At 39.2% G+C, this 15380-nt stretch overlaps 1 protein-coding gene across 1 annotated transcript in view; it reads left to right on the forward strand.

The window, feature by feature from the left end:
* The window catches only part of LOC126457122 (glutamate--cysteine ligase catalytic subunit), a 126534-nt gene extending 112454 nt beyond the window's left edge, over positions 1 to 14080 (forward strand). The window contains exon 12 of the mRNA XM_050093179.1: positions 12464 to 14080. Coding sequence (XP_049949136.1) covers positions 12464 to 12486 — 23 coding nt within the window. The 3' untranslated portion in view covers positions 12487 to 14080. The remainder of the gene's footprint in view (positions 1 to 12463) is intronic.
* Positions 14081 to 15380: the final 1300 nt, after the last annotated feature.

Genomic DNA, 15380 nt, shown 5'->3' on the forward strand with positions numbered 1-15380 from the left:
ACACTGAGCCTTGTCTTTTTATGTAGCTATTCCTGTGCTGCATTCACTATTTCACCTCAGGACTACTCATTCATTTTCTTCTGTATTAGTTTTACTTATTTCTGTCAGTCATTGCGCATTACTGCCTCTGAATAAAAAGTTCTCGGATTTCGAACCATGTCAAGTGATTAAAATTACACAAACTGAGCGCTCCAATACTATTGTGAAGTAGTATGACTACCAGTGAGCTGCAGATATGCCCTTGTATACAATAGCTGCCAGCGGCAAAGTCACTGGTGTTCGCAGTATTGCCATTTATGGGCATATGTTGACACAGCTTTCGATGTGCCCACTTCAGTTGCATGATTACTGGATTGCACGTCGTGCTGAGCTGCAGACTGCCATCTGTATTTAGGATGTTATCTGTGATTTTTATTTCAATGGCATCTTTAATTCAGTCCCAGAAGCTGTAAGTGAGAACCACAATGGAGGTTTTGTCAAATCTTATCCAGTGATTGTTTTCTAAAGCATGCCTAGCTAAAGCGGATTTCTGAGGATAGCATACTTGATAAAATCTATCGTGCCCCTTCCCATGTGTGCTGATTGTCTGGTAAAATGGCCAACATTTGCAAGATATCTTGTAGACACCAGGGTGTTCAGAGACGTGCTGCATCTTCAAATGGTATTAGAAATTGCAGATTTTTGTCAGAGGCCTCTACAATGGGGCAGAAAGGAAAGTTCAGCCACCTTCCACAACACAACAGTGCAGACTACAGATCCTCAGAATGAACCCTCCCATCATCTTGAAGGCGAGAGATATTGACATGGGTGCAATGTAGACACATAAGAACAGTTAAAACTGTAGAATTCATTAGCTGATCAGCAACTCCCATCCACGCAGCAGCATTTCAGAGTGATATGTTTCATTTGTGAGTTCTGAATTTTAACCACAGTTTATTTTATAGCTTCTCCGACTTTATATTGTATAGGGGCTGTGTTTGCTGTGTTCAGATGTGAGCTGAGTTAGTGACCTCTGCTCGCAGCTCCAGGTGCTGGCTATAATCGCACAGCTGAAGGATATTACCAGTGGCCATTGCTGTAGGAGGCTGGATGTAGAAATAAAAGGTACATCCAGCAAGGTACTCGTGTCGCCTGATTGGTACACTACTGTGTTCCCCCTTGCTCTTACCCGCATTGAGGGTGGCACCTCACCCATGGTCGAGTTGGAGGGTGTTTCAAGATGTGGCAGGCAGCAAAAGACTTTTTGGGGAGCTGATCGAAGGATCTCCCCATTTCATCTGACTAACAGGTTCTGAGCACTGTCCGTGGCTGACAAAGGCCCTAGGCCATATGCAGTTGATCACCCTGTTCCAGAGGAAGCCTTTCGAACCGCAGGATCTGGGTATTCGCAGAGGGTGGGCTTACAGATGGTTGGGGGCTCCAATATCAGGCATATAATGGAACCCCTTAAAGAAAAGGCTGCCAAGGAGAGGAAGAAATCCAGTGTAAACTCTGTGTGAGTACTGGAAGGAGTCATTCGAGATGTTAAACAAGTGCTTCTGGATACCACGGAGAGCACAATGTGCAGCCAACTACAGGTGGTGACCCATGTCGGTAATAAGGATGTGTGACACTTTGGATCAGAATAGATTCTCTTCGGTATCGGCAGGCTAGATGAAGTGGTAACGCTTCCAGTCTTGCTTACAGGATGAAGGCAGAAGTCACACTCTGTAGCACCTTTGACAGGGTCAACTGCAGACCATTGGTATAAAGCCAAGTGGAGGGTCTGAATCGGAGGATCAGATGGTTCTGCGAGTGTGTAGGATATATCGATTTGTGCCATAGGGTGGTGGCGTTTTGGGTTCCACTTCGTAGGCCAATTGTCAACTGCACACAGGAGGTGGCTACATGGCTAGCAGTGGCTGCGTGTAATGAACTGGGCTGTTTTGCGAGGTTAGAGGGTCTCAGGGGGGAAGTGCAGAAAGGGCTCCAATTTCAAAGGGTGCGAGAAGAGTGCAGGAAGATTGTAGACATAGTAACAATCAGTATTGTAGTTGTACACTGTTGTAGCTGTGTGGGAAAGAAACTAGAGTTCCAAGTGCAAATAGAAAGCACTGCAGCTCAAATCATTATAGGTATCGAAAGATGACTAAATCCAGAGACAAGTTGAGCTCAAATTTTAACAAATGACGTAGTAGCGTTTAGAAATGTTAGATAAATTACGGTTTGTGGCAGTGTTTTTGTTGCTGTTAGAATATATTTACCTCGTAGTGAAGTTTGAGTAGATAGTTCCTCTGAGATGGTGTGGATTATACTTGACAACCATAATAAATTAATAGTGGGTTCTGTTTACCAATCTGCCCCCGCACCCCCAATACTTGATATAGTTGCTTAACAGTTCAAAGAAAACTCGAGTTGCATCACAAATAGACAAATAACATAGAAGTAGATATCCTTGTTGTAGCAAAGCAGCATCAAGCAATCAATAAATACAAATCTTCCAGTCCAGGTAGCATGCCATAAAGGTTCCATTCAGAGTATGCTGATCCAATAGCTCATATTTAGCAATCATACACAAAACTACTCACTCAATGAAAGATCTGTATCAAAAAACTGGCAGTTGCACATGGCACACCAATACTAAAGAAAGAAAATAGTAGTAATACGTTGAATTACAGACCCAGATCACTAATTTCAATTTTCAGTAAGATATTGGAACATATATTGCACTGACTTTATAAATTACCTTGACGGTAATGAATGGTCTGTTGTCACACAATCAGTGGGGATACAGAAAAATCATTCTTGTGAAACCTAAACAGCTCTTTACTTTCAAGAAGTAATGAGTGCTGTTGACAGGGATCTCAATTTGCTTCTATATTTGTAGATTTTCAGAAGCCTTTGATGCCAATTTTCACAAGAGACTTCCAATCAAATGTGTGTGTCTAGGGAGTATTGCATCAGTTTTGCAACTGAATCCCTTATTTCCTCTCAGAAATGTCATGCTATGTAGTAATCGATGGAAAGTAAAGTAAAACGGAAGTGATATCCTGTGTTCTCCAAGAAAGTGTTATAGGCCCTCTGCTGTTTCTGATTCATGTAAATCTATTTTACCTACCCTTTTACCTATTAACCTATTACCTACCTATTTACCTTTTATATATACCCTATTATATATATATACCCTATTGTATACCCTATTAACCCGAGAATAAGGCGATCCTGAATGTAAGATGCCCCATTTTTCGAAAGGCTTCGTGGAAAATTTATTTTTTACATTTTGTGAATTAGAGATAAAAACTGTTTTATTGATATAAAGTATCTGCCAAAAAGTTAATATTATATATCTCCAAACTTATGCTATTTATTGATGGTCTACATTTTGATAATACTAGGGGAAATAAAATAAACAAAAAGGAATGATTATACTAATTATTCAGATTGTTTCCTTTTCTACCTTTTTTATTTACTAACCCAGTAGTCTGTGGTATCACATTTGTAATCATCACCATCCTAATGGAACAGCTGCAAAATTTATGTCTTCATTGTCAGAAATATTTGACAGTTTCTTCTCGATATGTTGCTATTTCTGAGGTTGTCGTTATGGTGGGACCTGAGAAAACAGCTGCTTTTCTTCTGAACACATATCAAATTTTTCTTCTGTACTGACACGAGAGTTTACAAGTCTCTTGCTTCCAAACATATTGCCCGCCTGCTGCTCTCTCATTGGCATACACAGCTGACCCACATCTAGACACTTATTTTCTCCTGTAGAAATGAATACTACTGTGGAGTGTGCGTTCAGTTTTAAAGTCAGTCTGATTCTGACTACAGATGGATTCCTGCAAACCACAGTTTAGATGTGGTAGATGTTCATAAAAAGACAAATTATGTGGTACAGGTTCCCATAGTTGGCAACACTATGAAATTTGCTGTTCGCTCTCCACTTCCAGCCCAGCAATCATCATAGCTCTAAGCTGACCTGGTGTCACTGTTCCCCTTTCGTAGGGCTGAGCTTGAGCAACTGTGAAAAACAGACTGCATTATCTTCTAGTGTGCAGGTCACACATAATAACACCAGCTAATATGTAATAAAAGATCCCAATTACGATTCATTCTCATTCTTGAACTTTTGCATGTCCTGTGATCTGGTGACGTTTCTTGGTTCTATCTTCACAATGGTCTTGTCGCTGTAATTTATTCTCACGATAACAATTACAGTCAGTTTAATGTGAATTATTTCCTTTGTTAGACATTTCTTTGTGGATTAATTTTCCTTCTTGTTTCAACAGAATGTCTTCATGTTATAAATCTGGTAACATTTTTACCCGGAATTCTAGTACATGAACAGTAATCAAATTTCTCATTTGCAGTCCACTTAATAAATCGTTTTCATGTCCGAATTAAATATTGGTCTGTGTTCGAGATCAAGTAATGTTTACTGGAGGACACCATTTCCATTTTTGAAAGTTATGTTTAACTAAACAGTGGCATTGATGCCCATATATGGTATCCATATGTGTTTGAGAACATGAAACGTAGACCTTTTCAAATACAATAAAAGTTTACAAGAAGATAGAATTTAGTGCTGTTTTCTCCTTCATTTCACAGAATTGTCAAATTTTAATTAGAGCAATAGACTGCTGTAGGGGCTGGTAGTTTCTCGCATGTATCTTATATTAGCACTCCCTGAGTCAATGTCGTGATTGTTCGAGCAGCATCATGTTGTATTAAGTGAAGTGCTTCATCATACTAGGAAATCTCGAACCTGTTGGAATGCAAATAACATTTGCCGAGCCCTGCCCATCCGAAGTCTTCAAAATAAATATAACCGTGGCCTCAATAACCAAAGCTTCATCTCTGCATGGAAGACGACCCCTAAAAATGTAAGACTATCCCTATATAGTATGCTAAAAAATGTAAAAATGTTGATCTCAGCAGCAATAGTTTAATCTGTGAATATAAGAAGACACTGTATTTTTTGAGTGACGAATGTGGGGAAAAAAACCTCATCTAATGAGAAAAGCCGTGGTTTCATCCACAAGATTACAAAAAGAAATCTGTTAAATTTCGATTAGATGATAAATCAAAAAAATCTAAAGGCTCGTCAATGTGACTAAATACTTATCAATTGCAATCGTGATTAACTTAAGCTGGAATGATCATGTAGATAATGTTGAGGCGAAGACAAACCAAAGACTGCATTTTACTGGCAAAACAGGTAGAAGAAGATGCAACAGGTCGACTAAAGAGACTGCCTACACTATTCTTGTACATCCTCCACTAGAGTATTACTGTGCTGTAGGGGATCATGACCAAATAAGATTGATGGAGGACGTGATAAAAGTTCAAAGAAGGGCAGCACATTTTGTATTATCACGAAATAGGGATGAGAGTGTCCTGGATATGATAAGCCAGTTGTCGCGACAATCATGTAAAAAAAAAAAAAAAGGGGGGGGGGGGGGCCATTTCTTGCTGCGGCAAGATCTTTTCATGAACTTTAAATCGCCAACTTTTTCTCCTTTGAATGTGAAATTATTTTATAGTCATCAACCTACATAGGAAGAAATGATCACTATAATAAAATAACAGAAATCAGAGCTTGTATAGTAAGATTCAAGTGTTCATTTTTCCCATATGCTGTTAGAGAGTGGAACAGAAGAGAAGATGGTTCAAAGACCGCTCTGCCAGGAACTTAACTGTGAGTTGCAGAGTAGTCATGTAAATGTAGAAGAAAGGTCTTAATTTTTGCATCTTTGTCATGGGATATTCCTGTGTGTGATACAGTAAGTGGCTTTGAACAGGCAGTCCGCAAGCTCCCAGATGAACAGTAGGCAAAATTTAGGGTGTAAAGAGCCATATTCTCATGACGCAAAGTTACCGGCAGCCATCATTACCAGAACTGAGCACAGCAGTCTGCTAGCACTACGAAATGATGGAAGGATTGTGGTCCTTCCTGCTGACAAGGGCAGTGCATCCATTAATTTGGAATAAGTGGATTATGATGTGAAGGTACTTACTGCAAACTCCCATGCAGCCCAGCATTGACAATAATGAAGAGGACATCAGAACCTCTCAAGTGCTTTTTGTGGAAAACAGTGTGGCCAAAAATAGTCTCGTACAGGCACCTACACCACCAACTGCTTATGCTTTATGGAGGATCCACGAGGACAGGTCACCATTGCACGTCATCATATCCACCATTGGTTCACCAACATACAAGTTGGCAAAGTACTTGACCCGTCTCCTTGGTCCACATGTGTGAGACTGCGAACTCAGTAGATTTTATCAGCTGAATTAACAGTCTTAGAGTTGGTGAGGGTGACCTTATGGTTAGTTTCAGTGTGGTGGTGCTGTTTATGAATGTGCCTCTAAGAGTCTCTTTTAATCAAGTATTGAGTTCTTTGTGAGTGACATGGGTTGAGCTGTTTAGGCGCACTCTTAGGTCTTCTCAGTTTCTGTGCAACAGCCAGTTTATGATAAGGTGTTTGGCATTGCATTTGGTAAGCTGTTAGCTCCGTCTTCTTGGAGAAATTTGAGGATGTTGCCTTTGCCATTAGAGCCTAGTTGTTTCTTTCAATAGACTGATGACATACTCGTCATTGGACCCTATGGGTATGAGAAACTTGACAAGTTCTTGGAACACCGGATTGGCATTAACAGTAACATCCAGTTCGTGATGGAGGTAGAAAAAAGATAATACACTGTCCTTGCTCAACATCCTCATCTGCCGCAAACAAAATGGATGCCTTGACCACAGCATCCATAGATAACCTACCCACACTGATCTGTTAAGTGGTTGCCGTCACTCATCATCACCTGGTACATAAGCATACGGTCTTACAAACTTTGATGCACCATCCAAGAATGATTTCAGATGCTGATAGCCTGCCTCATGTGCTGAGAAACCTAAGCGAGGTCTTCAGGAACAACAGCTATAACGTTCATTAAATAAATGAAGTGATTTAAACAAGAATCACAATAAGATCACTAACGAGGAGCAGGGAAAGAAACTTGCTTTCATGCCATTCTGTGGCTCTATGTCAAGTAGTATTAGCTACCCACTAAAAAGAGACAAACTAAAATCAATCTTCAGGTCCCTGACAAAAATCTGTCAATTGCTGAGACCAATTAAAAGATGCAGCAGGTATTAGAACACTTGGGGTCAACAAGATATCTTGAGAGTAGGGCCAGTTTTATGTTGGACAAAAAGAATGCACTTTGGAACATTGTAGGAAGAAGCATGAGATGTTTTATTGCGTACACTACCCTAAGAAATCATTTCAGCTGAGCCTTCTGTAGAAAACAGTCATCAGATAAAATTCGACAGGACCTCTGTTTTGGCTTGCTCTAATCTGGGGCTGTGTAATTAAAGACACCACTGAAATAAAAATCTTCGATAACACCCTAAGTAGAGGGTGATGCGGGATCTGTTGATCGTACGATTCAAGCAGGCCCATTGAAAGCCGTGTCAACATATACCCATATACGGTGATGACGTGAACACCAATGACGTTGCTACTGGCAGCTATTATATAAGGGCATACCAGCAGCCCATTGACAGTCATACCGCTTGACAGTATGACAGTGGCGAAGGAGCACTGGGCTGAAAGCTCGCATAATTTTAATCACTCTACATGGATTGAAACCAAAGAACTTTTTGTTCGGTGTTATCACTGTGAGACTTTGCATTCTTGCACTAAATAACCTTAGTTATTATAACTTATTCAGGTCCGATTGCCTTTGCTACTTTTTCTTCTCTTACTGTGACATTCCAGTCCCCTAATCACAATTTAATTTTCATCTCCATTAATGTGCTGAATATAATCTTTTATTTCGGCCTACATTTTTTCAGTCTCCATTATCTGTGGAGCTAGTAGGCATTTACAGGGTGGATTGTATAAGATGTAGCACTCCATTTATTTTGAGAATGATTAAAGATATAAGAACAAGATATTTAAAAAATGATAGTAAGCACAGGTGGATGTAATTTGATTGCATGATAAATCCTCTTTTGTTTAAACTGAGATATTGAAGAAAGTATGGTTTTTTAAGTTCAACAATATACCCTTTTTACCAGCATTTACCCCCCATGAACCATGGACCTTGCCGTTGGTGGGGAGGCTTGCGTGCCTCAGCGATACAGATGGCCGTACCGTAGGTGCAACCACAACGGAGGGGTATCTGTTGAGAGGCCAGACAAACATGTGGTTCCTGAAGAGGGGCAGCAGCATTTTCAGTAGTTGCAGGGGCAACAGTCTGGATGATTGACTGATCTGGCCTTGTAACATTAACCAAAACGGCCTTGCTGTGCTGGTACTGCGAACGGCTGAAAGCAAGGGGAAACTACAGCTGTAATTTCTCCCGAGGACATGCAGCTTTACTATATGATTAAATGATGTTGGTGTCTTCTTAGGTAAAATATTCCGGAGGTAAAATAGTCCCCCATTCGGATCTCCGGGCGGGGACTACTCAAGAGGACGTCGTTATCAGGAGAAAGAAAACTGGCATTCTACGGATCAGAGCGTGGAATGTCAGATCCCTTAATCGGGCACGTAGGTTAGAAAATTTAAAAAGGGAAATGGATAGGTTAAAGTTAGATATAGTGGGAACTAGTGAAGTTTGGTGGCAGGAGGAACAAGACTTCTGGTCAGGTGATTACAGGGTTATAAATACAAAATCAAATAGGGGTAATGCAGGAGTAGGTTTAATAATGAATAAAAAATAGGAGTGCAGGTTAGCTACTACAAACAGCATAGTGAACGCATTATTGTGGCCAAGATAGACACAAAGCCCATGCCTACTACAGTAGTACAAGTTTATATGCCAACTAGGTCTGCAGATGATGAAGAAATTGATGAAATGTATGATGAGATAAAAGAAATTATTCAGGCAGTGAAGGGAGACAAAAATTTAATAGTCATGGGTGACTGGAATTCGTCAGTAGGAAAAGGGAGAGAAGGAAACATAGTAGGTGAATATGGATTGGGGGGAAGAAATGAAAGAGGAAGCCGCCTTGTAGAATTTTGCACAGAGCATAACTTAATCATAGCTAACACTTGGTTCAAGAATCATAAAAGAAGGTTGTATACCTGGAAGAATCCTGGAGATACTAAAAGGTATCAGATAGATTACATAATGGTAAGACAGAGATTTAGGAACCAGGTTTTAAATTGTAAGACATTTCCAGGGGCAGATGTGGATTCTGACCACAATCTATTGGTTATGAGCTGCAGATTGAAACTGAAGAAACTGCAAAAAGGCGGGAATTTAAGGAGATGGGACGTGGATAAACTGAAAGAACCAGAGGTTGTACAGAGTTTCAGGGAGAGCATAAGGGAACAATTGACAGGAATTGGGGAAAGAAATACAGTAGAAGAAGAATGGGTAGCTCTGAGGGATGAAGTAGTGAAGGCAGCAGAGGATCAAGTAGGTGAAAAGACGAGGGCTAGTAGAAATCCTTGGGTAATAGAAGAAATATTGAATTTAATTGATGAAAGGAGAAAATATAAAAATGCAGTAAATGAAGCAGGCAAAAAAGGAATACAAACGTCTCAAAAATGAGATCGACAGGAAGTGGAAAATGGCTAAGCAGGGATGGCTAGAGGACAAATATAAGGATGTAGAGGCTTGTCTCACTAGGGGTAAGATAGATACTGCCTACAGGAAAATTAAAGAGACCTTTGGAGAGAAGAGAACCACTTGTATGAATATCAGGAGCTCAGATGGCAACCCAGTTCTAAGCAAAGAAGGGAAGGCAGAAAGGTGGAAGGAGTATATAGAGGGTTTATACAAGGGCGATGTACTTGAGGACAATATTATGGAAATGGAAGAGGATGTAGATGAAGATGAAATGGGAGATAAGATACTGCGTGAAGAGTTTGACAGAGCACTGAAAGACCTGAGTCGAAACAAGGCCCCGGGAGTAGACAACATTCCATTAGAACTACTGATGGCCTTGGGAGAGCCAGTCATGACAAAACTCTACCATCTGGTGCGCAAGATGTATGAGACAGGCAAAATACCCACAGACTTCAAGAAGAATATAATAATTCCAATCCCAAAGAAAGCAGGTGTTGACAGATGTGAAAATTACTGAACTATCAGTTTAATAAGTCACAGCTGCAAAATACTAACGCGAATTCTTTACAGATGAATGGAAAAACTGGTAGAAGCCGACCTCGGGGAAGATCAGTTTGGATTCCGTAGAAATGTTGGAACACGTGAGGCAATACTAACTTTACGACTTATCTTAGAAGAAAGATTAAGAAAAGGCAAACCTACGTTTCTAGCATTTGTAGACTTAGAGAAAGCTTTTGACAACGTTAACTGGAATACTCTCTTTCAAATTCTGAAGGTGGCAGGGTTAAAATACAGGGAGCGAAAGGCTATTTACAATTTGTACAGAAACCAGATGGCAATTATAAGAGTCGAGGGGTATGAAAGGGAAGCAGTGGTTGGGAAAGGAGTGAGACAGGGTTGTAGCCTCTCCCCGATGTTATTCAATCTGTATATTGAGCAAGCAGTAAAGGAAACAAAAGAAAAATTCGGAGTAGGTATTAAAATTCATGGAGAAGAAGTAAAAACTTTGAGGTTCGCCGATGACATTGTAATTCTGTCAGAGACAGCAAAGGACTTGGAAGAGCAGTTGAACGGAATGGACAGTGTCTTGAAAGGAGGATATAAGATGAACATCAACAAGAGCAAAACGAGGATAATGGAATGTAGTCAAATTAAATCGGGTGATGCTGAGGGGATTAGATTAGGAAATGAGACACTTAAAGTAGTAAAGGAGTTTTGCTATTTAGGGAGTAAAATAACTGATGATGGTTGAAGTAGAGAGGATATAAAATGTAGACTGGCAATGGCAAGGAAATCGTTTCTGAAGAAGAGAAATTTGTTAACATCGAGTATAGATTTAAGTGTCAGGAAGTCGTATCTGAAAGTATTTGTATGGAGTGTAGCCATGTATGGAAGTGAAACATGGACGTTAACCAGTTTGGACAAGAAGAGAATAGAAGCTTTCGAAATGTGGTGCTACAGAAGAATGCTGAAGATAAGGTGGGTAGATCACGTAACTAATGAGGAGGTATTGAATAGGATTGGGGAGAAGAGAAGTTTGTGGCACAACTTGACTAGAAGAAGGGATCGGTTGGTAGGACATGTTTTGAGGCATCAAGGGATCACAAATTTAGCATTGGAGGGCAGCGTGGAGGGTAAAAATCGTAGAGGGAGACCAAGAGATCAATACACTAAGCAGATTCAGAAGGATGTAGGTTGCAGTAGGTACTGGGAGATGAAGAATCTTGCACAGGATAGAGTAGCATGGAGAGCTGCATCAAACCAGTCTCAGGACTGAAGACCACAACAACAACAACAACCAGCATTTAAAAGTTAACACATGTTACTGGGTGGCATTGAAACATTCCACAAAAGTATCAGAGAAATGTGCTAAAAGTGAAAGCCAAGGTGGCCAGAATTACATGTTGTGGTGCAAAAACCAACAAGTTGGGCCGCCATACCAGTTGCTGTCGTCATACGCAGCAAGAAGATAGGCTTATCTTACAAAGGTGAAACATAATTCCTGTTGGTTTTATATTTTATATGACAGTACATGGCCAGCTACATGGAACTGTACTAAAAATAGCTATTATTCATTTACCACCCCACCGTATCTTTGGGTGATAAAGGCTTTTCACTGTGGCTGAAATTGTTAGTGGTTGCTTTGTCAGATGAAACTACCGTCACCATTAAAAATGAGGCTCATCAACAAGTACAGGTGAGTGTTGTTGTTCATCTCTCACGTGTCTGTCTAAAGGGCTACCTTTACTTGTGTTTCATGCTGTGTGTTTTACTTGAGCTTCTGGGGTGGTGGTGGTGGTGGTGGTGGTGGTGGTGGTGTGGGGGGGGGGGGGGGGGTTGAGGGAGGAGAGAACACCCTTATATGTTGACCAGAAAATGTGAAATGGTATGATGGTGTGGAATTGCCATCAATAATTTCGATGCGGTATTTTCTCTTCACTGGAACTGCTTTGCCGGGATTGTTGCTGTATGTAAAGTGATGCATAACAAGCATGGGATATTTGATTAGGTGCAGCAGAATCTCATACTCTGTTGCTGCAGTTGCACTGAGTTTTGTTACTTTCACGTTTAGCAACTGTTAAGAGAGTGTGTAAACAGTTGCAGTAACTCTGGGTTGCATTGGTGCTAAACTGGTTATACTCATATCTCCTTGTAGACCAATGTTATTAATACGAGAATGCTGAAGGTAGTGCCTTTTCCTCCAAACATTTAATGAAACACCATGTATTTATCATAATGAAGTGTCTAGTAAAGTGATATATACATACATTTGCAATTAACTGAAGGCCCCCCCCCCCCCCCCCCATGTAGCTGTAAAGTGTTTTGTATGTTCATTAATTGTTGCATATTTAATAATTTTCTCATTATGCTAATGTTCAAAGTGGATGTTTGTTTGTTTCAGGTCTGATCAGTTCATGTGGGTAATAGGATGATTTGTTTGGAGTGCAACAAACAGACCAAGCTGGCCTTGCATTTTGTATGTCTGTTTATAATATAGATACTGAACTAGCCATTCTTGTGTAAATACATAGGAAAGGAGATATTTTTAAGGTTCTGAAGACAACTTCAGTACTTTTTGTTACAGATATACACTTGTCTAGTACCTGTTTCCATTGTTACGTAGAATTTATAATGGGATGTCTATAAATGGTGCTCTTGAAGGAATGCAAAGTGAACTCTTGTTTTTAAGAGTGCAGGTCTCTCTTAAAAAATCGGTCATTCCATTATACTTTCATTGTATTTTGATTTTATACTTAAAAGCATTTTTGTTTCATTTGGACATTATTTATGTACCAAGTATATTGCCAATTGATAAAATCATGCAATGATTTTAAGGGATCAATATATTTTCAAGTTTAAATCTATTACGTTTTATGTAAATGACTGCATTTTTAAAATCCCACCATTTTCGCTATGTTGTTGCGACCTGCAGTTAAAACTGACAGTTACTGTAAATGTTTCCTACATCATGTGTACATGGATTATGAAGTGCTTAATAGGATTTAATTAATAGTGTCTACTTGGCCACATAGTATTCACAGCTTTTTAACATTAGAATTTAAATACATTAAAAACAATGTTTTGGTTAACTTTTAAATATGTGTAACGTATTCTGAAGAGCTTTCCAACTGTTCAAAGGAAAGTTAGCTACCACTTACGTAATTTCATAGAAGTGTGAAATACAAGAAAGTTTTTAATTTAACATAACTGTATGCCACATTTTGCATCTCAAGCAGTGAACTTCATTATATTTTAAATGTGGTGCTTTGCCTGCTACTTAATGATATTTGTGGATGAGTTTGATACATGGGCTACACCTTAATTGATGGCACAAACATTTTTAAGAATAGGCACTTATTGTTGCACATGTGCAGCATCAGCACTTTTGAAGAACTGCATTATGGTGCTCATTAAATTTTTTAAAAGAAAAATTAATGGCTCTCAGTAATTCCTTGCTTATGTTCTAATAATGTAATAATATTAATAAAAAATGCCAATTCATTCCAATTTGATAAGTCATTCCATAAGGCCAGATCTTTCATACTGTGTTACTGAAGAAGTGTGCCGCAGTTCTAATTGATTCAGCTATTACTGTCATGAGAAATACTAATAGCAATGAGAAATGAACATCAGAATCATGTTTTAATCCATTCCATTAATATATTCATTGTGGGGACTGATTATACAAAAAAAAAGAAACAAGAATTTGTGTTATTGTGGGTAACCTGTTATAATGTTTTATGAAGATGATTTCTTTAAAAAATGTCTCATAAATGTAAAATTCATAGTCTGATTATCTGGTAATGCTAATTGATTCACAAGTGTCTTCAGTGTGTTAATTTGCGTGTTAAGTTTGAAAGACATTCCATTTGAGAGATCTGTTGATCTCTGCTTCACAATGAATCCACCACATCTCTCAGCAATATCAATATTCTCCCCCTTCTACTATTTCCTTCCTCTCCTACTATGCCCCATCCCCACCCCACCCAAAAGCACACACACACACACACACACACATGACAAAATAGTTATTCTTGTGAAGCTGTGAATTTATTTGTCATGTTAATGTTCATCATGTACAGGTGCTTTGTATTATTTTTTAATTGTTGTTCAGGAACATTGTTTCTGTATAGAAAATGTACACAATTTTTTCACTGTGGTGCAGCAGTTTTATCTTCTGCAGATCTAGTGAGATGAACCTGTCAGTTTTACTCACTGTTTTGTAAACAAAAGATGAATATATATACATATATGTGTGTTGCAAACTGTTATTTTGTATTTATTTGTACTATTTTAAGATGAAGTTAATATATTCTGTGGCATAAAAGCAGGAATAGGTTGGCTAGAAATATATGGTTTCTTTTCGGCAGCCATAATCATCATACTGTATGGTTGATAAGGGATTTCCCAGTAGTCATAGTGTTCCTTAACATCTTCGTTGTTTGTTAAACTTGAACAGTTGAGAAAATTCCAATTGCTGAGTCAGTTGACATTGTAGGCAGTTGTGAATAAGATTGTATGCCATTTGGTAATATTAATATGCTAACTAACATGGAAAAAGTGGGATATTATAATCAGAAATGCATGAAGGTAATTTATTTCATGTGTGTAGAATGCAAACAACTGTTAGAAGCAAAGACAGGAGACTACAATTTTTGAGTCATCGGAGACAAACAAATGTGCTGCTGTTCTGTCAGAGGTATGAGCTCATGAGCTAGTAATAGGAATGATGAGGAATGTATTTTGTGCGTGCAATGTCATCAGTTTCCTCTCAGCCTGTGTCAACATGCTCCACATGTGCCCCCTCCTGCCAGGTGACAACTCTGAGCACATATTGTGGTTTGACATAGGAGCCCCCACCTCTACCATCTCCCCACTCTCTCTCTCTCTCTCTCTCTCTCTCTCTCTCTCTCTCTCTCTCTCTCTCTCTCGATTGTGTAATATTCACTGTGTTTGTGTAATGGTGCCCATGCTAAAGATTGAATACAACTACAATCCATACTAAAGATTACAATCCATACTAAAGATTGAATACAGCTACAATGTACACCAACACAAAAATCAATATTCAGTGTTTACCGTACACCTGAAGCACTTGCAATAAACTGAGTGAGCATCATTAGTTGTCGCAGAATTCACTTCATATCCCCAACAACCATCTTGTAAACTGCACAGTGCTCTAGTTTCTACAATGTAACAACATTTGCTACTGCGCCAAAGACAGGTGCTTCAACAAGGGAGGCAATTTTTTTGGAAAATCAGGAATTCTCTAAGTATTACATTTTACATGGAAAAATTGGGGAAATCTCAGCGGGTTT

The sequence above is a fragment of the Schistocerca serialis genome, chromosome 2 (assembly GCF_023864345.2).
Source record: "Schistocerca serialis cubense isolate TAMUIC-IGC-003099 chromosome 2, iqSchSeri2.2, whole genome shotgun sequence".
NCBI lineage: Eukaryota > Metazoa > Arthropoda > Insecta > Orthoptera > Acrididae > Schistocerca > Schistocerca serialis.